The sequence below is a fragment of the Molossus molossus genome, unplaced genomic scaffold (assembly GCF_014108415.1).
Source record: "Molossus molossus isolate mMolMol1 unplaced genomic scaffold, mMolMol1.p scaffold_m16_p_10, whole genome shotgun sequence".
In the NCBI taxonomy this organism is placed as follows: Eukaryota; Metazoa; Chordata; class Mammalia; order Chiroptera; family Molossidae; genus Molossus; species Molossus molossus.
The window spans coordinates 5,573,974-5,597,769 of record NW_023425345.1 but is presented as its reverse complement, the minus strand read 5'-3'; the positions used below and the strand labels follow the sequence as shown (position 1 = coordinate 5,597,769).

Below are 23,796 nucleotides of genomic sequence, written 5' to 3'. Positions count from 1 at the left end.
TCAATACCAATTAAGTACCCACGGTTTCCATTAGTGAGCATCAGTTCCTCAGCCGGATGCGAGGCTCATTTGCAAGCTGCCGGCTGGATGCAGGATGGCCTGAGCCAGAGGGCCAGGCTGTGCAGGCTAGACTTGTTTCTGGGGTAAGGACAAGACTGGTTTACTGAAGTACTTGCTAGGGGCCATGTTGTCCCAGTGGCCCAGGCTCAGGGGAGATGTGAGATGAAAGCCGGAGGTAGGGTGGTGAGGAAGGGTTGAGGGGCACGGTGCCAGCCTGGGGTACCTGGGGGTGCTCTGGTTGATGGTAGTGCTGAGGAGGGTGCTGGCCTGGGCATTGGGTGGAGCTGCCAGGTCAACTCGGGGAGGTGGCACAGTGCAGTGGTCAAGATGGACTTTGAGCCACACTGTGGGGCTGGAGTCCGGCTCCTGCACTGGCCGGCTCTGACCTCGGAGCCTGTGGCCTGCAGAGCTGAGCTGTCTGTCCCAGCCGGCCCTGCTGCAGGCACACCGCCTCACGTTGCTCACCAGCTGCTGCCGGCGGCCATATGTGAGGTTCCAGGGCTCCCCAGGCAGGTCCTGGCGTCCGGCTGAGGAGGCATGACTCCTCCACCTCTGCCCTCCTGGCTGTGCCGACCGGAAAGTGCTTCTGTAGCTCGTGGCAGCCTCCCAGGCTTCCAAAGCGGGAGAGTCACCAGGCTGGCATGGGCCAGTCACAGGATGAGAACACTCTGGTCCTTGGTCTGGGGTTTGGGGCGGCCTCTTGCTTCCCTGAGTCCGTTTCCTTGCTGGCCACCTCTCCCTGCAGCACCGGGCCGCGCGGTCGGCCGGTGAGCCAGCAGCTGGGTGCTTGGGTTTGTGCCCTTTGGCCCATGGTGGTGGGGAGCCAGGGTCTTCGTTGGGATTACTCAGGCATCAGTCCAGCTTTCTGACCTCCCAACCCTGGCTTGGGCTCAGCACCGGAAGCAGTCTGGGGAGCAGGCAGCCCTGGTGGGGACAGAGATTTTCTCTGAGGGACTTTTTCCAGAGCTCATGGTGCCTGCTCCCTGTGAGGACACATCTGACCTCCAGATGGAGGGGACAGCCTGCCTCACCTGGTTTCCGTTACCTTCAGACCTCAGACTTCTGTAGCTTGGTCCTACCTCCTTCTCTGGCCAGCCAATCACCCTCCTGGTCCCCCAGCCAGCTCTCAGACCACTCCATACTCGGGAGGCCTATTAATAGTGGAGGCAGCCCGGCTGGTATGGCTCAGTGGTTGAGTGTCGACCCATGTACCAAGAGGTCGCTGGTTCGATTTCCGGTCAGGGCACCTGCCCAGATTGTGGACCAAATCCCCAGTGGGGGGCATGCAAGAGGCAGCCAATCGATGTTCTCTCTCGTAGATGTTTCTATCTCTCACTCCCTTTCCTGTCCTCTCTCTCTAAAATCAATAAAGAAAAAAAAAAAATAGTGAAGGCAGCCACCAAAGATCAGCAAGGATCACCGCAGACAGCTCAGGCCCGTCGCCTCGTGCTTTTCTCGCTCCTCCCGGTGACCAGGTGCATGCCTTGTGCTGAGTGAGGCAAGGGCCAGGCCCTCCTGGACCTGAGGCTGGTCACAGAGACACTCAGTAAGGCCCTGGATTCCTACCAACTGGGTCCCAGGGCACTGGAGGCATTGGCCCTTTGGAAACCTTGGCAGAGATTACACTGGACCTGGGCTGGGCCACACACCAGCTGACCTCACGCAAATTACTTTCTTTCTCCGAGCCTCAATTTTCTGCATCTATAAAAGAGTGGGAGCAATAACGTGGGCCAGCTCACACTTTATCGCAAACACATCAAAGGACTTGTATGACAAAGGTGCCCCCCCCCCCGCCCCCCGTGTGAGGACACTGCTCCAGAGGCGGCTTTGGCAGGCCTGAGGGTGCACCAGGCTCCAGCCTTGCTGCCTGGTTGGGTCACTGGGCAAACCTGCATTTCTCACCCAGCAAAGGCAGCACTCACAGGGTGGTGGTGGGAACCTGTGAGTGTCCTGCCCCAAGCACTTCCCACCGTTTGCCATGAGCCATGTCAGGCAGAGACGCTGTCCCTTCGTTCACTTGTGTTCCTACCTCGAACAGTGCCCAAGTGCCCAGTGCCCAGCACGGGCTCAGTATTTCTAACATGAACAAACGTGAGGTATAAAGCCAAGGACCCTCCCAGAAGGTGAAATCGACAAAGATGGATTTATTCTCCCCACCCGCACCCCTCCAAACTCAGTAACTCCTGGAGCAGCTAGGCACAGACCTGTGTGGGCAGCCTCTGTGGAGTTGCCCTCCCGGCCCCGCCCAGCCAGCTCAGGGCCCGCTGTGTTCTGACTCACTCCAGAGTCCCGGGCTGACCTGACCTGGCTGGCTCCTCACAGCTTTGGGGTTGCAGGATAAATCCTGGTGGGAAGTGGGTTGAGGCAGATAGGCTGCCTCACTGTCCGGCAACTATCTGATGACCAGCCTCTAAGCCACTTCATCTGTCAAACCCTTTGTGCACTGTCCACACGGCCTGGGAGGGAGTGGACAGTGACCCTGCACGTGCCCCAGGGCCTGTTCTCATGGTTACTTGGCTGCAGGCCAGGGTGGGCGATGGGCGAGGCATCACTGGGGCAGAGGATGTTGGCTTCCAGGTGGGGATGGGTTGGTCCAGGCCAAGGACTCGTTGGGAGTTAGTGATTCTGTGTCAGGCTGTCCTGGAAACACATGCAGTCGGGTCAGGGCAACTTCACCCCTTGGCGCTGCCGGCACCAAGTGGCCTGCCCGAGGGGCTAATGGGTCCCAGAAGGGCCCGAGCAGTCCCCAGGATACCCTTGGCAGGTCCCTTACCTATCTGCTCCCAAAGTTCTATAGCAAGAGTTCCTAACCTTCTCTGAGTGTGGACCCTTTCATTAGAAACACGTATGTACGCTCCATACAAAATCTTTTATCGTGTCAAGGGGTTCACACCTAGAGGCCCATTAACTGAACCCCTTAGACCCAAGGCTGAGAAACCTTGCCCCAACTCTCTCCAGGGTGACTGGCCCTGGGAGTGTGGTGGGGGAAGGCCCAGAGAAGCTGGGCCCAAGGGAAGAGGCCCACCTGTTCAAAGTCCACTCCCTCCTGCCCACCCCACTGCTGCGGCCATGGTCAAGGGAAGCTCTCACCAGGCACAGGCCCTAGCAGAGTCCCCGTGGCACGGGAGGCTCTGTCCAGGCACAGGCCCTAGCGAGTCCCTGTGGCACGGGAGGCTCTGTCCAGGCACAGGCCCTAGCGGAGTCCCTGTGGCACACGGAGGCTCTGACAGGCACAGGCCCTAGCGGAGTCCCTGTGGCACGGGAGGCTCTGTCCAGGCACAGGCCCTAGCGGAGTCCCTGTGGCACGGGAGGCTCTGACCAGGCACAGGCCCTAGCGGAGTCCCTGTGGCACGGGAGGCTCTGACCAGGCACAGGCCCTAGCGGAGTCCCTGTGGCACGGGAGGCTCTGACCAGGCACAGGCCCTAGCGGAGTCCCTGTGGCACGGGAGGCTCTGACCAGGCACAGGCCCTAGCGGAGTCCCCGTGGCACGGGAGGCTCTGACCAGGCACAGGCCCTAGCGGAGTCCCTGTGGCACGGGAGGCTCTGACCAGGCACAGGCCCTAGCGGAGTCCCTGTGGCACGGGAGGCTCTGTCCAGGCACAGGCCCTAGCGGAGTCCCTGTGGCATGGGAGGCTCTGACCAGGCACAGGCCCTAGCGGAGTCCCTGTGGCACGGGAGGCTCTGACCAGGCACAGGCCCTAGCGGAGTCCCTGTGGCACGGGAGGCTCTGTCCAGGCACCGGAGGCTCTGACCAGGCACAGGCCCTAGCGGAGTCCCTGTGGCACAGGAGGCTCTGTCCAGGCACGGGAGGCTCTGACCAGGCACAGGCCCTAGCGGAGTCCCTGTGGCACGGGAGGCTCTGACCAGGCACAGGCCCTAGCGGAGTCCCTGTGGCACGGGAGGCTCTGACCAGGCACAGGCCCTAGCGGAGTCCCCGTGGCACGGGAGGCTCTGACCAGGCACAGGCCCTAGCGGAGTCCCTGTGGCACAGGAGGCTCTGTCCAGGCACGGGAGGCTCTGACCAGGCACAGGCCCTAGCGGAGTCCCTGTGGCACGGGAGGCTCTGACCAGGCACAGGCCCTAGCGGAGTCCCTGTGGCACGGGAGGCTCTGACCAGGCACAGGCCCTAGCGGAGTCCCTGTGGCACGGGAGGCTCTGACCAGGCACAGGCCCTAGCGGAGTCCCTGTGGCACGGGAAGCTCTGACCAGGCACAGGCCCTAGCAGAGTCCCTGTGGCACGGGAGGCTCTGTCCAGGCACAGGCCCTAGCGGAGTCCCTGTGGCATGGGAGGCTCTGTCCAGGCACAGGCCCTAGCGGAGTCCCTGTGGCATGGGAGGCTCTGTCCAGGCACGGGAAGCTCTGACCAGGCACAGGCCCTAGCGGAGTCCCTGTGGCACAGGAGGCTCTGTCCAGGCACGGGAAGCTCTGACCAGGCACAGGCCCTAGCGGAGTCCCTGTGGCACGGGAGGCTCTGACCAGGCACAGGCCCTAGCGGAGTCCCTGTGGCACGGGAGGCTCTGTCCAGGCACAGGCCCTAGCGGAGTCCCTGTGGCACGGGAGGCTCTGACCAGGCACAGGCCCTAGCGGAGTCCCTGTGGCACGGGAGGCTCTGACCAGGCACAGGCCCTAGCGGAGTCCCTGTGGCACGGGAAGCTCAGCCCAGGGCCCTAGGCCTGGACAGGCCCACTTGGAGGGAGTTGGTAACAGGGACAAAAAGGGAGGGAGGAAGCAGCCCAGCCCCTGCACCTCCCCTCTCCCCCCTCTGCTGCTCCTCACTGCCCCTCAGCCCAGGCAGCCCCGCAGCACTGAGGTGCGTGCACACAGCTTACTGCTGCGTCTGCGCCTCTCCCGCTCTGGGGGGGGGGTGGGGGTGGGGTGTGTGTGTGTGTGTGTGTGTGGCCAGCCGCCAACTCATCCCTTTTTCTTCAGGGTCTGGGGAGCAGTCGGGTTCTATGAGTGTAATTGAGATCTGAGCGAGCTGGGATTTGGGGAACAAGCTCCCCTCCTCTGAAAAGTGGCCAGAGTTCCGATTGGCTGGGAGGGAAAGTGGGGCAGAGCCCAGTGGACAGGACTGATGACTGGAACAAGCCGGCCCGGACGCTGGCATCAAAAACCCCCTCGGAGAGGGCCTTCCCCCAGCCTCCCTGTGGCAGACCCGCCCCGAGGGCTGCCCTTCCGCGTGTCCATGAGGGACACGTCTGCTCCTGTGGGGCGGGAGTGGGCATCTCCTTTCCACTGAGTTTTGAGCCTTTTCTAGTAGTTTCCTGTCGCTGCTGCAACAACCACCATAGACTCATGGCTGGAAACAACACAAGTTTATTCTTACAGTTCAGAATTCCCAAATAGTCCGACTGGGCTACAGTCAAGGGGTCGGCAGGGCTGGTTCCTTCTGGAAGTTCTGAGGGGAGAAGCCATTTCCTTGCCTTTTGTAGCTTCTGGAGGCCGCCTGCATCCCTTGGCCTGTGAGCCCTTCCCGTGCGACTCCAGCCTCTTGCTTCCGTCACCGTAGCCCCACTTCCTCTCTGACCTGCTTCCCTCTCGTAAGGGCCCCTCCGATCACGTCAGGACTCTGGACACTCAGGATAGTTGTCACCTTGTCTAAAGATCCTTAACTTATGACATCTGCAAAGTCTCTTTTGCCATAAGAGGTCACGTTCACAGGTCCCTGGGATTGGATCATGGGCGTCTTGGGGGCCATGACACGGCTACTCCAAGGCTGCAGAACTGCTCTGCCCTCCTGGTGCCTCAGTGATGGGGAGAGAAAGGGTTGGGGGTTTTCTGCTCTGGGTTCAGCAGGGCCCTTCCTAACCTTGTATTTCTAGGGTCTAGGCTTTACCAATCCTCTCCTTCCAACTAGAGAGACTAACAGCAAACCAGCCTTGAATGTCAGGTGCCAAATCTAGAGGTGCAGGGCCAGCCGAGAAGCCCCCTGGGCCCGGGGCGCCTGCCCTAAGCTCCCCCTGCTGGCTGCAGCAGGTCCATGGCTGGGGAGGGTCGCGGAGAAGGGCCTGGGCCTGCTGGGGGTGCAGGAAGACCACGGGATGAGTGCGCCGCCAGGACAGCGCGTGTCGGCCAGAGCTGAGCTGAGGCTGCACTGCCACGGGAGTCAGAGGGAGAAGCTGGGGGCTGTGGTCCAAGGCCCCAGAGATGACGGAGACCATGGCTGGGAGAGGCTCTGAGGTCGGTGAGAGAACATCTCTGGCTCACAACATCTGGGGGTGAGGACGAGGCCCCCCAGACTAGTGCAGCTCCAAAGCCCCAGGCATCAGGCTTTTCTTTGTAATGAGAGCAGGTGGGCAGGGTGGGCAGGGCAGAGCAGGAAGGCAGGAGCTCCTCTTGCTACCTTTTCTCCATGTTCTGCATCTGCAAGCTGAGGGAGGTGAAGCTGGCCAGGAGGTCAGTCACTTCATCCACCTGCAGGACAAAAGAGGCTCTGTCGCGGGGTGCCAGGACAAGCCTGGGCCTAGGAACTCCCAACACCACAGCCTGGAGGGCAGCACTGCCTCTCTCAAGGCATGTGGTAGCTGCACTGTGACTACGGAACAGCTGTCCGAGGGTTAATCCTAGGCAGCAGGTAGTCTCAGACCACCCCAGAGAGAAGGCCAGCAGCAGCTTCAAAGGCAGTGGGCAGAGGCTCTGAGGCCCACAACCCCACAGCCATGGCCTCTTCCCACGGGAGGGTCTGGCTGCCTCGGAGCAGGGGGACTGGCCCTGCGCCGCTCACCTGCTCCCTGGTGCTCGTCATCTGGAGGCGGGTGCACAGGTTGTCCAGCCGCTCCCGCTGCTTGTGCCGCCCCAGGATCTCCAGGTACTCCCTCAGCATCTGGATGATCTGAAGCGAAGGGCAGGCTGGCTGTGGGTCCCCGCTAAGAGGCACCCGGCACTGCAGCCAAGAGGCACAGTGGAGCAGGTACCAGCTGGGGGCAGTGAAGTGACCGGGGAGCCGGCTGGAAGCAGGGGGGTCTGTGGGGAAAGCAGTACCTGTCCGGTGCTGGCTCGGTGCCATGGGCTCAGCATGAGGGACACTCACCTGCTTCACCTCCAGCCGCACAGCCTCCAGGCACTGGGAGTGGCCTTCCTGCAGGATGCTCAGCTTTGACTTGGCCAGGTGCAGGGGTGTGCGGCCAGCTCTGTCCGGGGCATCTACACGGGCCCCTGTGGGAGCAGACAGAGGTAAGCATGCTCGGGGTGAAAGTCAGAGAGGGGAGGGGGAAGGGGAAGGCACTACATACCTCTTTGTAGCAGTGTGGTGATGACAGGCACATGGTTGGTGCAGGCCGCTGAGGAAGAAGAACAGGGACTTGAGTGCAGGACCACCAAGGCTTGACCCTGTGTGCCCGCTAGAGGGAGCAGGACTGTCTCCAAGTGTGCCTGCGTCAGGTCATGCCTCCTGAGAAGGCATCACTGAGGCCTCAGCAATCAATCTGGTTCCCTCCCTATACCACTGGGGAAACTGAGGCTCAGAGACCGTACCTGCCTCATCATGAGCCATGGTGTGAGTCAGCCACAGGGCAGGAACTAGCTGCGGGTCTCACCTCCCCTAGCAGAGCCGCCACTGAGTCAATTTAGGTTGCTAACTCCGCTCTGCTCAGGGCACAGCCAACTGGTGATCGATAGGGGAAGTCCATGACACACACGCTGGGGGCTAAGATTCTCCTAGGTGATAGGAGATCCTGCTGGGAGCCTGCAGGACACCAGACTCTTCATCAAAGGAGCCTATCTGTGCTGCAGAGAAGGGTGTCTTGGCAGCTTCTCAGGCACTCACCCAGGTGCAGTGGTGTGTTCCCCAGCCCATCTCGCTGGTTGGGATTAGCCCCGTAGTCCAGGAGCAGCTGCACTGAAGTGGAAAAACCCAAAGAAGCTGTCAGAGGCTCCCATGGATTGGAGCCTAATCTCCACCCCTAACTTAGCTAAAGAGGCTCACTCCAAGTATGGACATGGAAACTAAACAGGGCCCTTCTGTGGCTTCACTCACTCACTCACTCACTCACTCAGCGTTCACGTGCAGGACTCCGAGGGTCAGGAACTGGGGGTTCCAGGAGGGCCTCCTGGCCTATGCAGGTGTCACAGGACTGAGATTTTATAGGGTAAAGAAAGTTCTTCCAACAGTTGTGGCTACTAGAGAAGGCCCTTCAAGGTGTGTTCTACTTTCAGAGCCAATCGCTATAGTGGGAATTAGACGAACAGGTGACGCTGTGGTATCGCCAGGGCTCCTCAATTACTGAGACGAATGTGCAGCAGACTAACCCTAGTGGGAGCCAGGCCGAGTGTCACACCATACACAGAACCTAATTCAAAAGGGACCACAGACCCAAACAGTGAAAGCTCAGCCAGGCTTGTAGTAGAAAACAGGACACTATCTTCATAATCTTGGAATAGGCAAGGATTTCTTACATAGGTTACAAAATTAATAACCATACAAAAGAAATGACTGCCCGGCTGGTGTGGCTCAGTGGTTGAGCATCGCCCCATGCACCAAGAGATCATCGGTTCAATTCCCGGTCAGGGCCCAGGCCCAGGTTGTGGGCCAAATCCCCAGTAGGGGGCATGCAGGAGGCGGCCAATCAATGTTTTCTCTCATCAATGTTTCTATCTCTCTTTCCCTTTCTCTTCCTCTCTCTCTAAAATCAATAAAGAAAAAAATTATTTTAAAAAGAAATGATTGATAAAGTCATTAAAATGTATAAGAAATGGCCCTGGCTGGTTTGGCTCAGTGGTTATAGCATTGGCCTGCGGTCCAGAGAGACCCGGGTTCGGTTCCCACTAAGAGCACGTACCTCGGTAGCAGTTTGTCCCCGGCCCTGGTTGGGTCGTGTGGGTGGCAGCCACTTGATGTGCACCTTTCACGTCGATGTTTCTCTCTCTCTCTCTCTCTCTCTCCGTCTCTCTTCCTCTCTCTCCCTTCCGCTCTATCTGAACAAAAAATGAAAAAATGTCCTCGGATGAGGATATAAAAAAAATTTGTAAGAACTGGTATTCATCAAAGAATAGCATTTAGAGAATAAAAAGGCAAGTTCAAGAAAGGTAAGTCATTTATATTTGACAAAAGATTTGTAACCAGAATATATAGCCCTGGCCTGGTAGCTCAGTTGGTTAGAGTGTCGTCCCAATATGCCAAGGTTACGGGTTTGATCTCCAGTCAGGGCACATTCAAGAGGCAACCAATGACTGCATAAATAAGAGGAACAACAAATCGATGTTTTTCTCTCTCTCAAGTCAATTGGAGAAAAAAAAAAAAGACTATATAATTTCTACAAATCAATAAAAGATAGGCAACTTGCTAAAAAATAAAGTAGACAAAAGACCTGAACAGATACTCCACAAAAGAGACTATAAAAATGTCCAATAAATACACAAACACGTGCTCAACATTATTTGCTGTCAAAGAAATGCAAACTAAACCACAATGAGGCATGTCCCCCACTGGGGATCGGGCCCACAACCTGGGCATGTGCCCTGACCAGGAATCAAACCAGCGACTTCTTAGCTCATGGGTTGACACTTAATCACTGAACCACACCGGCTGGGCAAGGATATAATTTTTTTTTTTTTTTTTATCCTCACCCGAGGATATTTTTCCATTTTTTGTACAGATAGAGTGGGAGGGAGAGAGAGGAAGGAGAGAGAGAGAGAAACATCGACGTGAAGGGACACATCCAGTGGCTGCCACCCGCACGACCAACCAGGGCCGGGGACAAACTGCAACCGAGGTACATGCCCTTAGCGGGAACCGTACCCGGGTCTCTCCGGACCGCAGGCCGACGCTCTAACCGCTGAGCCAAACTGGCCAGGGCAAGGATATAATTTTTTAATCCTCACCTGAATATATGTTTTTAGTGATTTTAGAGAGAGGAAAGGGGGGAGAGAGAGAGAACCATTTCTGTGAGAGAGAAACACGGATTAGTTGCCTCCCTTCTGTGCCCTGACCTGGAATTGAACCCATAACCTTTTGGAGTATGGAACAACGCTCGAACCAACTGAGCCACCATGTCAGGACAAGAATATAATTTTGAACGAAAGAAGTTAAGATTCAAAAAAATGCATAATCTAGGCCTCCATTTATGTGAAACTCAAAAACAGGGGAAACGAATCCCTGGTGAACTAGGCCCACGTGAGGGTAAGGACTGGACGGGGCAGTCAGGCTGCGGGGTTCTGAAATTATTCTATGTAAAATATTCTAGTCGCCCTGGCAGGTGTGGCTCAGTGGCTGGAGCATTGTGCACCGAAGAGGCCCCGGTTTGATTCCCGGTCAGGGCACGTACCCAGCTTGCAGGTTCAATCCCTGGTCGGGTAGGTATGGAAGGTGACCAATCGATGTTTCTCTCTCACATCAATATTTTTTTTTCTCTCTCTCGAATCAATGAAAAACATATCCTTGGGTGAGGATTAAAAAAAATTTTATGTCTTGATCCAGGTGGTGGTTATATCAGTGTAAACACATAGAAAGTTCACTGCTTGTAAGTCAAACCACACCCAAAAAAGACTCCTAAGAGCTGTACCGCTGCTGCTCTGGGCACTGAGGACATGTGGCCTGAAGGTGCTGAAGGACTGGCCCAAGCTTGGGGCGATCACTCTTCCCCAGGTTTCCCTCCCTGGCTGGCAGTGCCAGACCCACGTGCTCGGGGAGTGAGGGGCAGGCACCACCCCCGACTGTGCAGACGACAGCGCACCTCTAGACAGGCTACCTGGCCAGCCCCACCCACCCCACCAGGACTCACCAATTTCGTCGTTGCCATTGCAGGAGGCAAAGTGTAAAGCTGTGCGGCCCTTGTCATCCGCTGCACGGGGATCCGCGCCCTCTTCCAGCAGCCGCTGCACTGATACCAAGACAGAGGGAGGAGGGGGAGCGACAGTGTTAGCTGAGCTGCAGTCCCCGGGGAGGGAGAGGATGCTCAGAGGCCCTTCCAGGCAAGGCCCTGATAATGCATGGGACAGCTAGTCCCTCCTGGATGCTTGGCCCATGGGGACTGCCATGACAAGGGACTTGTTCTCCTGAGGGCACAACCGATGGCCACAGATTCTGGTTGCTCAAACTACTTGTCTAGGGAGAGGACATTGTAGCAGAAGCTTGACCCAAGTCAGCAACTCTATAGTCACAGAAACCCCCAGCAGACTTTGGCCCCATGCCACCACCTGAATTGCTACACATCCACTCCAGCCGGGCGCCACCCAAGCTGTTGGTCGATGCTTACGTTGCTCCCGGAAGCAGCCGTTTAGAGTGGACAGAGCACAGGTTCTGGAGCCACACAGCCCAAACCCAGGCCAAACTAAGCTAAAAGAAAAGGAGCACATTGCCAATAGCATGGGGCAAGGAAGAGAGCTGGGCTGGGAGTGAGAAGGCCCAGATTTGGGCCCCAATTACCACCAAATGGGAGTAATTTCTGCCCTGCCAAACTCCAGAGCTGCTGTAATGAGAAAAACGAATGTGAAATTCCTTTTTAGAAAAGTATGGAGCCATTACAAAATGTGAGCATCATGTATTACATGTACATGTCCAACTATAAGGTAGAAATTGCTGCCACACATCGTTTTCGGGCAGGCAACGTTTTCATCCGCCTCACAAGACTTCTCAAGGATCTGAGTCCGCCCAGACAAAGCCCAGACATCTCCTCCTCCATGAATCTTTCCTGTCTCATCAAGCTGAGCTAGCCACTCCCTCTCCTGCACCTCAGCGCCCTGCTCATCCTGCTGCCCTAATATTAACGTGCTATTTTAGAGCAACTGCTACTGTACACTGAGCCTCAGCCAGCTGTCAGGTATCTGACTGCTAAGCCCTTCGGCCACCTAGCAAGGTATATCCATTTAAAAAAAAATTTTTTTTAAATTGATTTTAGAGAGGAAGGAAGAGGGAGAGAGAGTAGAAACACTGACGAGAGAGAACTTCGACTGGCCGCCTCCTACATGACCCCCCAACTGAGGATTTGGCCTAGAACCTGGGAATGTGCTGACTGGGAATTGAACTGGCGACCTCTCGGTGCATGGGTCAACACTCAACCACTGAGCCACACCAGCCGGCTCATGTCCATTTTTTAAAAATATTATTAGCCCTGGCAGTTTTGCTCAGCGGTTAGAGCATCAGCCTGTGGTCCAGAGAGACCTGGGTTCAATTCCCGGTAAGAGCACCTACCTCAGTTGCAGTTTGTCCCTGCCCTGGTTGGGTCGTGTGGGTGGCAGCCACTCGATGTGTCCCTTTCATGTCAATGTTTCTCTCTCTCTCTCTCTATCCGAACAAAGTATCAAAAAATGTCCTTGGGTGAAGATTTAAAAAAAAAATGTTTTTGGTATTTACTTTATAAGCTTTACAAAAATTGTACAGTCATGTATCTATTCTATAAATAGGAAAAAAATGTCGCTTCCATTTGAAAAACAAATGGTTACAAAGACTATGAAAAATGTTTATGATACACAAAAATTATATGGGCCACAAAACTGTGTATATGGGACAGTGTGCAAGCCCATAAAGAAGATTCTTCTGCACAGGAAGAAGAACGGGAAGGAAAGTCACCAAAACATTAACAGAGATTAGTTCCTTTACAGATATTAAGGATGTTTTACTTATATATTTCTCTAATTTCCAAAATGTTTTAGATGCATATATTATTTCCATATTTAAAAGATTTTAAATGATTAAGTGATTATGAATTGACAGAAAAGCACTTATGATTTAACAACAGCAGGGGATAAATTTTGTATCCTCTGTAATTGCTAAACTCTACAAAAAAACAAAACAGAACAAAACAATAAATATGCAGAGAAAAGAAAGCAAAATGCTAACCACCAAAGAAAAGGAGCAGAGAGGCTAATCCTACAGCCAGTGTCACCATCAGAGTCCTGCAAGAGCCCGGTAAATCTGAGGGCCATTTAGATTTGAACATGGGTGTGTCAGAGGCTCTGAATGGAAAATTACATCATTTCTATCAAATAATAAAACTACCGCCTGAACACCTGATTCCGGATGAACCAGACTTGGTGTGCTCCCTCCCCGGAGCACACCTGTGCCTTTTCCCTCCCCATCCTCTCCCCGCCAGGCATGTTATATTTACCCTTTTCTCTCCAAAGCTCCAAGGGCCCTTCTTTTGCTTCTGTAACTTGTTTTGTGAGCCTATTTCTTCCACCGCTCACTTTTTCTACCTCTGTGACTTTATTTTTAATGTTTTTTTATTTTTGAGAGGAAGGGAGAGAGACAGAAACATCATTTGGCTGCCTTCTGCATACCCTCATTGGGGATTGAGCCCGAAACCCAGACATATGCCCTGACCAGGAATCAAAGCGGGACCTCTCAGTCCATGGGATGACGCTCAATCCACTGAGCCATACTGACCATACATCTATGACTTTCTAAACTTTCTTATAATTTGAGAAAGAAAAAAAAAAAAGATGAACTAGACATTCTGTAGAAGGGTAGTATACCTAAAATATTCTCTGGTCTGCCCAGCCAGTGTGGCTCACTGGTTGAGCGTCAACCCATGCACCAAGAGGTCACCAGTTCAATTCCCGGTCAGGGCACATGCCCAGGTTGTGGGCCTGATCCCCAGTGGGGGGCATGCAGGAGGTGGCCAATCAAGGTTCTCTCTCATCGATGTTTCTCTCTCTGTCTCCCTCTCCCTTCCCCTCTATCTAAAATTAATAAAGAAAAGACCGAAGAGTCTCATGTATGATTCCCAGTTAAAGGCACATACCTCAGTTTTGGGTTCGATCCCCGCCCAGTCGGGGTCATGCGGGAGGCAACCAAGTGATGTCTCTCACATTGATGTTTTTCTCTTTCTTACTCTCCCTCCCTTCCACTCTCTCTTTTTTTTTGTCAGAAGGATCATGAGACCCCGCTTTCACGGTCTGTATTCGTACTGAGAATCAAGACCAAGCGAGCTTTTGCCCTTCTGCTCCACAGGAGGTTTCTGTCCCCCTGAGCTCGCCTTAGCCTTCCATTCTCTTAAAAAAAAAAAGAAAAAAAGAAAAAGAAAAAATATCCTCGGGTAAGGATTAACAAAAAAAGAGAATGCTTATAGTTTTCTATGAAAAGTTACCTTGGACAGGGAGATTGCTGTCTAAATATTCCGAAATATTAAAGTTCATGAAAAAGAGACCAGAGTGAAGAAAGCTGAGAAGCTCTCCAGTTCCCAGGCCTGTTCACTATGCTACGCCACTTCAAGACCCACGGTGCAACACCTCAGCTCCTGAGGGAAGGCTTTCCCAGCCACGGCCCTCAGTCTATGCTCACCCATTGACCACAGCATCCCGCCGCCAAAACAGAATGAACTGCTGCCCTCTTGAGGTCGGCAGAATAACAGCTCCCAAAGATGCCATGCGAATCCGAAAGTATGGACATATTACCTTACCCACCCACAAGGGACTTTGCAGTGTGATTAAGGTTAGGGACCTTTGGCTAGGAACATTATCCTGGATTATTGAGGCCCAATTTAATCACATGAGTCCTTAAAATCAGAGAACCTTTCCCTGCTGTGAGATCCAGAGATGGCGTGAGAACTCAGTCCCGCTATTGCTGAATGTGAAGATGGGGAAGGGTGGCCTCTAGAAGCTGGAAAAGGCAGCGAAGCAGATTCTCACCGAGGGCCTCCAGAAAGAAATGCAGCCCTGCAGACACCTCGAATGCAGCCCGGTGAGACCTGTGTTGGACTTCTGACCTGCGGAACTGTGTGATATGATTGTGTTGTTCCATACCACTGTGTTTGTGGTAACCTGTTACAGCAGCCGTACTGACGAAAGTACCCCTTTTCCTTGATTCACAGTGGATAAAATTAAAACTTTTTTTTCTAACTTGTCCTTGTACCTTTGATACTGCTACTGCCCTATCAGCTAGTGAACATGAGAGAACAATGACCAAAAAAAAAAAAAACCAGAGTGGTGTCTTGCTAGGAACCCCTCCCATGCCTTCCAGATGTTTCAGAACCAGTGACCCAACTACCACAAAGCCTCAGCGAGCTGCTGAAGACTGTTGCTCTGTGCAGATGGTGGCTCCCCTGGCAACTAAAACTGACAGTTCATTCCCATAAGCCAGGAGTTCCCACAAGTTCCTAATCTGCTGGGTGTCAGGAATACAAAAGCAGACATGGTCCCCACCATCAAGGAGCCCACAGGGCGACACAGGCTAAGACATCAGGAAGTTCATGGTGAGAAGAGCGAGCACCGAAGCGAGACATATCTTCTGCAAGATGACTTCAGTTATCCAATAACACAGTAAGCATGGTGCACGGGCTGAGCTGTCAGACTGCATTCAAGCACCATCTTCCCAGGTATTGGTGACCGGGATTTTTCCTCCCCTAACCGACCCACAGAGCTGGATCCGCTCTGCACACTCACCCGTTTCCACGTCGTTGGCATTGGCCGAGTCCCGCAGCCTCTTCAGAGCTGTGGAGAGAGAAAGAGAGTGCCAGTTTAACAAAGAAAAGCAGCACCACGATGAAGCAGATAGTAGTGGATGGCTTCCCAGTTAACACACCATTCAGCTACAGTAGCCCCTAAGGGAAGAAAGATGCCAGGATACGAGAGACACTACCCCGGGAACAGGGAGAAACTTGAAATGTGGCACGACCAGTGCAGAGGCCGAATTCGGTAGCAAATCCTCCAAGGCCTTTGGAGCCAGATCTGGAACCTGCCACTTGTAGTAGCGGGGACTTGAGCAGGTTAGTTAATCCAGCTCAGGTCTATCATCTGCAAAATAAGGATGAGCTCTGTCCTGACAGCCCTGAGTTGTCACAAAGACAAAATGAGATGTTTACTTTCGAGCTCTGTGAACAGGTTACACAAATAATCTTTTTTTCCCCAAAAATGTTTTTATTGATATTTTAGAGAGAAAGCAAGGGAGAAATAGAAACATCAATGTGAGAGAGAAACATCGATTGACTGCCTCCTGCACCACCCCACTGGGGATCAAACCCGAAACCCAGGCATGCGCCCTGACCAGGAATCGCACCCGAACCTCTCAGTCCATGGGATGACTCTCAATCCACTGAGCCAGACCGGCCAGGCTACACAGATAATCTTTTTTTTTTAATGTTATGAGATTTTTTTTTTTTTTTTTTATCCTCACCTGAGGACATTTTTCTATTTTTTTTGTTCAGGTAGGGTGGGAGGGAGAGAGAGGAACAGAGAGAGAGAGAACACATCGAGTGGCTGCCACCCGCATGACCGACCAGGCCGGGGACAAACTGCAACCGAGGTACATGCCCTTAGCGGGAACCGAACCCGGGTCTCTCTGGACCGCAGGCCGACGCTCTAACCGCTGAGCCAAACCGGCCAGGGCTACACAGATAATCTTATATTTTCTCTTTAAAATAGTCCATTCTCCCAGCCAGTGTGGCTCAGTGGATTGAAGCGCTGGTCGTCCCATGGACTGATAGGTCCTGGTTCGATTCCCGGTCAGGGTACACACCCAGGTTGGGGGCTCGATTCCCAGTAGGGAGCGTGCATGAGGGAGCCAATCCATGTTTCTCACATCAATGTTTCCATCTCTCTCTCCCTTCCTCTCTCTCAAAAATTCAATAAAAACATATTTAAAAAGAGGCAATTCCCAAATGACTTAAATTTGGTAATTCCTAAGCAGAAACATTTTCTCATACAATGACACTACCTCTATATTAAAGGCTAATTGAAAGCAATGCCTTTGTCATCAGAAAAATGCTCAAAAATTGCATCTCAAACACAGGATTCCTTACATTCATAGACTACTTTATGGATTATACAGTACTTTCAAATTCTCATTTAATCTTTTTTTAACTTATCTTCATTATTGAATGTATTACAGATGCCCCCCCTTCCCCATTGATCCCTCCTGCCTTCCCCACACTACTGTCTGTCCACTGGTTGTGCGTATGTGCACAGAAGGTCTTTGGTTCCTCTCATCCCGCTTTCCCTCCCCCTTCCCTTTGCGGTTCATCAGTTTAACAACCAATTTGTATTTAATTCCTTCATCTTTTTCACCCATCTCCCCAGCCCCCTCCCATCTGGCAACCAACAAAAAGTTCTCTGTATCTATGAATCTGTTTCTGTTCTGCTTGCTCATTTTGTTTGTTGATAGATATGTATTAACTGCCATTTTATTGTTCATATTTTTGTTCCTCTCCTTCAAGAAGACCCATCAACATTTCATATAATACTGGTTTGGTGGTGATAAACTCCTTTAGTTTTTTCTTGTCTGCGAAACTCTTTATATGACCATCAATTCTAAATGCTAGCTTTGCAGGATAGAGTAACCTTGGTTGTAGGTTATTGCTTTTCATCACCTTGAATATCTCTTGCCACTCCTTTCTGGCCTGCAAAGTTTCTTTAGAGAAATCAGCTGACAGTCTTATGGAAGTGCCCAAAGAAGAAGCAAGAGGGCAAGAAATTGAAAACCTATTTGAAAAAATGTCAGAAAACTTCCCTAACTTGGTGAAGGAAACAGATATACAAGTCCAGATAGCACAGAGAGTCCCAAACAAGATGAACCCAAAGAGGTCCACACTAAGACACATCATCATCAAAATGCCAAAAATTAGCCTTGGCCAGTTTGGCTCAGCGGTTAGAGCATTAGCCTGCGGCCCAGAGAGGCCTGGGTTTGGTTCCTGCTAAGGGCACGTAACTTGGTTGCAGTTTGTCCCCGGCCCCAGTTGGTATTGTGTGGGTGGCAACCACTCGATGTGTCTTTCTCACACTGATGTTTCTCTCTCTCTCTTCTTCCCTCTCTCCCTCTTGCTCTATCTGAAGATAAATGGAAAAAAAAAAAAAAAAAAGCCAGAGATTAAAGACAGAATCTTAAAAGCAGCAAGAGGCTCTGGCCGGTTTGGCTCAGTGGTTAGAGTGTCGGCCTGCGCCCCAGAGAGACCCGGGTTCGGTTCCTGCTAAGGGCACGTACCTCAATTGCAGTTTGTCCCCAGCCCTGGTTGGTCGTGCGGGTGGCAGCCACTCAATGTATCCCTTTCACATCAATGTTTCTCTCTCTCTCTCTCCCTCCCACTCTATCTGAACAAAAAATGGAAAAATGCCCTCGGGTGAGGATTAAAAAAAAAAAAGCAGCAAGAGAAAAACAATTCAGGCTGTCAGCCAATTTCTCAAAAGAAACTTTGTAGGCCAGGAGAGAGTGGCAAGAGATATTCAAGGTGATGAAAAGCAATGACCTACGACCAAGATTACTCTATCTTGCAAAACTAGCATTTAGAATCGATGGCCAGCCTGGCCAGTGTGGTTCCGTGGTTGAGCATCGACCCATGTACTAAGAGGTTACCAGTTCAATTCCCAGTCAGGGCACATGCCCAGGTGCTGGGCCAAATCCCACTGAGGGGCATGCAGGAGGCGGCCAATCAGTGTTCTCTTGTCAATGTTTCTATCTCTCTTCTCCCTCTCCCTCTCCTTTCCTTTCTCTCTAAAAGCAATAAAGAATAAAAAAAAAGAATTGGTGGACATATAAAGAGTTTCGCAGACAAGAAAAAGCTAAAGTAATTCATCACCACCAAACCAGTATTATACGAAATGTTTATGGGTCTTCTTGAAGGAGAAGATAAAAAAATATGAATAAAATGGCAATAAATACATATCTATCAACAATTGAATCTACAAACAAAATGAGCAAGCAGAACAGAAACAGATTCATAAATACAGATAATTTTCTTTAATTTTTTTTTTAATAATTTTTTTTAAAATCCTCACCCGAGGATATATCTCCATTTATCTTCAGATACAGAGAGGGGGAGAGAGAGAAACATCAACATGAGGGGGACACATTGACTGGTTGCCTCTTGCATGACCAAGGCCAGAATTGAACCTGAGACTCATGGTCTGTGGGCCAACATTCTACCACTGAGCCAAAGTAGCCAGAGCGATACAGAGAACTTTCTGTTGGTTGCCAAATAGGAAGCAAGTTGGGTGAAAAAGATGAAATGATTAGAAAGTACAAATTGGTTGTTAGACTGATGAACCTCAAAGGGAAGGCAGGGCAGGAAGAGAGAAACCAAAGAACTTATATGCATATATGCATAACCAACAGACACAGACAATAGTGTGGGGAAAGCAGGAGGTGGGCGGGATTGGGGAGGAGGGAGTCAACAGGTGAAGAAAGAGAGACATCTGTAATACATTCAACAGTAAAGATAAGTTAAAAAAAAAAAATCTGAATCAGGATCCAAGACAGGCCAATCCTAAGGTAAAGCATTGCAAACAGCCTGGGTGGGCCCGAAAGTTGGGTGGGGCGGGGCCTCGGGGAATCTCCAGGGCAGGGTGAACATTGTGAGCCAGTTGGTGGAGTCCCAGATATGGAGGCCTCTGCGGCCCTGAGGAAGAGAACAACGGCCTATGCCAGTACGTCTGTCTGGGAGAAAACTCCCCTCCAGCTCTTGCCTGGATGCCAAACAACTCAGTTAGTTCTTCACTGTATGTCTCTGGTGCCTCTCTTCTTTTTTTTTTTTTTTATCCTCACCCAAGGACATTTTTGCACTTATCTTCAGATAGAGCGGGAGGGAAAGAGGGAGGAAGAGAGAAATAGAAACGTTGATGTGAGAGAGACAACATCAACTGGTCACCACCCACAGGGCCCCAACCGGGGAGGGGACAAACCACAACCAAGGCATGTGCCCTTAGCGGGAACCAAACCCAGAACCCAGAACTCTCTGGTCCACGGGCTGGTGCTCTAACTGCTGAGCCAATCCAGCCAGGAATCTCTGGTGCCTTTCAAGCTGCCTCCTGACGTTGGAGCCTGGAGGGTGGGAGTCAGAGTAAGTCCATGGGCGGAGCCTTTAAAAGGAACTGCCTGGGGCTCCAGTAGCCTCAGCCACCCTCAGCTTAGGTTCCCGCTGGTTTTTACAGCCAAAAGTTATGGGGACTGCCCAGCTGGTGTGACTTAGTGATTGAATGTCAACCCAAGCACCAAGAGGTCGCTGGTTCAATTCCTGTTCAGGGTTTATGCCCAGGTTGTGGGCCAAATCCCCAGTGAGGAGCATACAGGAAGCAGCCAATTGATGTTCTCTCTCATTGATGTTTCTATCTCTCCCTCTCCCTTCCTCTCTCAAAAAATCAATTAAAAAAAAAGTTACGGCCCTGGTGGTTTGGCTCAGCAGTTAGAGCGTTGTCCCGCGGCCCAGAGAGACCTGGGTTCAGTTTCCCCTAAGAGCATGTTGCAGTTTGTCCCCAGCCCTGATTGGGTCGTGCAAGTGGCGGCCACTTGATGTGTCCCTTCCACATTGATGTTTCTCTCTCGTTCCTCTCTCTTCTTCCCGCTCTGTCTGAATTAAAAAATGGAAAAATCGCCCTGGCCGGTTTGGCTCAGTGGTTAGAGCGTCGGCCTGCGGTCCTGAGAGACCCGGGTTCGGTTCCCGCTAAGGGCACGTACCTCGGTTGCAGTTTGTCCCCGGCCCTGGTTGGGTTGTGCGGGTGGCAGCCACTTGATGTGTTCCTTTCACGTCGATGTTTCTCTCTCTCTCTGTTCCTCTCTCTCCCTCCCACTCTACCTGAACAAAAAATGGAAAAATGTCCTCGGGTGAGGATAAAAAAAATAAAAAATAAAAAAAAAAAAAAAAAAAATGGAAAAATGTCCTTAGATGAGGATAAAAAAAAAAAAAAAGTTATGGGGGCCCTGGCTGGTTTGGCCTAGCGGTTGGAGCGTCAGCCAACGGACCAGAGAGTCCTGGGTTCGGTTCCCACTAAGGGCACATGCCTCGGTTGCAGTTTGTCCCTGGCCCTGGTTGGGGTCGTGTGGGTGGCGGCCACTCAATGTGTCCCTCTCACATCGATGTTTCTCTCTCTCTTCCTCCCTCTATTCCTCCAGTTCTATCTGATGATGAATGCAAAAATGTCCTCGGGTGAGAATTAAAAAAAAAAAAGTTATGGGGACTTCTCTTCCTGGCACTGGAACCCTGGGCTGGGGGGGTGTGGTATGGGAGGAGGACCCCTCACTCCTCAGGGAGGCCCTTCACAGCAGAGGTATCCTCCTGATTTTTAACAGCCACAGGTGGTTGTAGGACCAGCCTGTCCACACTTCTGCCCCTCCTACCAGTCTCCATGTGGCTTCTTCTTTACCACATTTACCTACACTACCATCTTGACCAGAAGTCTCATTTAATCTTTATAACACCACTAAGGCATGGGTAGAATCACACAGATAGTACTAGAAGGAACCCTCAATGTCTCCATTGTTCTCTTTCCTGCGTTGGTTTCTGTGTCATCTACAAATTGTAACAATGCCGTAGACATATCAGAGCAGGAGTTTGAGTCTGGCGGACCTGGGTTCCCACAGAGCACTGCCAGTTTCTAGCTATGTGACTTGCTTTCTCTGAGCCTGTTTCCTCTTCCATAAAATGGGATCAGTAGCTGGATCTCAGTGAGTTATCATTTTGAGGATTGGGAAAGATCACAACACTGTTTGGCACACGACAAAAGCAGATTAACAGCTGTATGCATTACCTTACTTAACTCTCCCCAAATCTCTGTAAAGCAGTTATTGTACTCATTTTACAGATGAGAAAACTAAGGCTGAAAGGCTTCTATAGTTTGCCCAAGGCAGAAATGAGGTGGAGGAGTCCAGTCCTGGTTTGTACATTAAAACAAGTTGGTAGGACGTGGCTACAGGCTCTGGCCTCCCCTCTCTGATGGTGAAAGTATCCCCTAGTGCCCTATTTTATTATCAGCTAATAAACACTTGGAGTCCTAGAAAGTTTCTATTCAGGAATTATCAAGTGTGCAAAGCCTGGGGTGACTGGCTCTGAGCAGGAAGACGTTTTTTGTTTACATTCGTGGTCTTTAGCTGTTATACATTCTAATTACTACCACTGAAAAGAGACTGGGGGTTACTCTGGGCCCTTAGCTCTGATGTCGGAGGGCTCCAGACTGACGGGGCGGGGGAGAGGTCAGGGGTGCAGGGCCGGCCCGCCTTCAGCGCGCTGCTTACCGTGCACGTCCTTGCCCAGGGGCCCGAACCGGCGGTGGGGCCTGGCGCGCCTCAGCAGGGCTGCGGGGATCTTACGGAGCAGATCATCGCGGGACTCCGAGTTCTGCTGCCACATGACGTGGAGAAAAGGCAGCGGAGGCTGGGCCCCGCCGGACGCCCGGCCCGGGAGGCCCGGGAGGCCCGGGAGGCCCGCGCCGCCGCCCAGCGCAGACCCGAAGTCGGCGAAGGAGAAGAGGCCCTCGGGGCCGGTCAGCGGCTCCGGCGCCACCGCGCACTCGCCATCCGAGCTTGAGCGACCCGAGCGCGGCTCGTTGTCCGCGCCCCCGGCGGCGGCTGCCATAGCAACAGCTCCGCGCGGCCCTGGCCGCTGGAACCTCGTTTGGGACCGACCAACCGACTCACTTCCCTCCTCCCTAAGCCTCGCTGTGCCGAGCGGGAGGACACCACCTGCAACCACCGCCCCCGAGAGAGCTGGATCGCGTCGAGAGCTGAGCGCTCTGGAGTAATGAAAACCCTTCCAACCTAAGCCCCTCCCTCCAACCGGGCAAGAGAATTGGTTTCCGGCAGCGTGACTGACGAACATAAGAGCCAATCATATTTTTGAAGTGCCCAAGCCCTGGCCCTAGTCGCTACACCAGAGCCAATAAAATAGATTCAAGACACTTTTTTTTTTTTTTCCATTTCCTCCGTGGAATCATGGGAAAGGTAACGGGCGGATGCTTTAACCAATCACATAGAGAAAGTTAAGAAGCCAAACTTTAGGGTGAATACAGATGTATTTTATTTTACTTTATATTTTATTTTATTTTATTTTTAAATATGTTTTTATTGATTTTTTAGAGAGGAAGAGACTGAGAGATAGAAACACTGATGTGAGAGACAAACATCCACAGGCCGCCTCTTGCAGCTCCCCCCCTCCCACACTGGGGACTGAGCCCACAACCCTGCATGTACACTGATGGGAACCGAAATGGACCGTTCAGTCCATAGGATAACGCTCAATCCACTGAGCCCCACCGCGAGGCAATAGAGATATATGTTAAATCAATGAACGTGAAAAACGAATTTCCTACAGTAGCATAGTGTAAGTAGGAAAAGGAGTATGTTACATTTTTGAGCTATCACTAGGAACTGAGGAGTAATAGGTTCTAAATGCGATAGATCCGTTTATTCAGGGTTCTCCTGTAAACCCAGTGTTGATCACTGATTTACAAAGAATTTTAATTCGATTTAGTTACACCAGAGCAATGTGTCAGTTAGAGAGCCAGTCACTGAGCCAGGTAAGTCTGTGTTAGGTTCTGGACATAGGATCAGACTCCATTCCCGCTGACATGCTCACAGACCTATGGGAGAAGTCAGGGCTGGAAACAGGAAAATAATCTGCAAACAGATAATGATGAGTTTAGCAACAGTGCAACTGGGCGCACTGTTTTGTAAGAATTTTCACCAACCCGTCCCTGAGGGAAGAGTGAAGATAAGGAGTATATAAAATGGAGTCACTTAAACCAAGCTGCTAAAATTATTAACATTATGAAGGTTGAGGCATGAGGAAAGACTATTCGTGTTCTAAATAGCCTGGTAACTAAAAGGTCTGAGCAGGTGGGAGATCACATCAACACAAAGCCAATGTAGAGCAAAATGATTTTATTGCATGCGCCTGGGTGCAGGTAGGCTGAGTCCAAAAAGGGGTCAGCCTCAAATAACAGTTGGGGTGTAGGTTATATACTCTACTTCTACTTTCCAGCAGTTCCTGCTGACGTACTCTGTCTGGCCCATTGTCCACTTTGCAGTTGGACTGGTCTGTATCTCGTCCTGCATCTGTTGTGTGATTCATTGTCTTACAGATAATCCTACTCAATAGAAG

General features: G+C 51.8%; 1 protein-coding gene across 1 annotated transcript; it reads right to left on the bottom strand.

Moving 5' to 3' along the window:
• Positions 1-5,366: 5,366 nt before the first annotated feature.
• ANKRD54 (ankyrin repeat domain 54) lies at positions 5,367-22,437 on the bottom strand. Its single transcript, XM_036251761.1, has 8 exons — positions 21,933-22,437; positions 15,380-15,427; positions 10,780-10,878; positions 7,827-7,898; positions 7,294-7,341; positions 7,092-7,216; positions 6,786-6,893; positions 5,367-6,475 (listed from the first exon to the last, which is right to left on the bottom strand). The coding sequence occupies exons 1-8, from the start codon at positions 22,270-22,272 to the stop codon at positions 6,401-6,403; spliced, it is 915 nt and encodes a 304-aa protein (XP_036107654.1). The 5' UTR covers positions 22,273-22,437; the 3' UTR covers positions 5,367-6,400.
• Between the last annotated feature and the right edge of the window lie 1,359 nt (positions 22,438-23,796).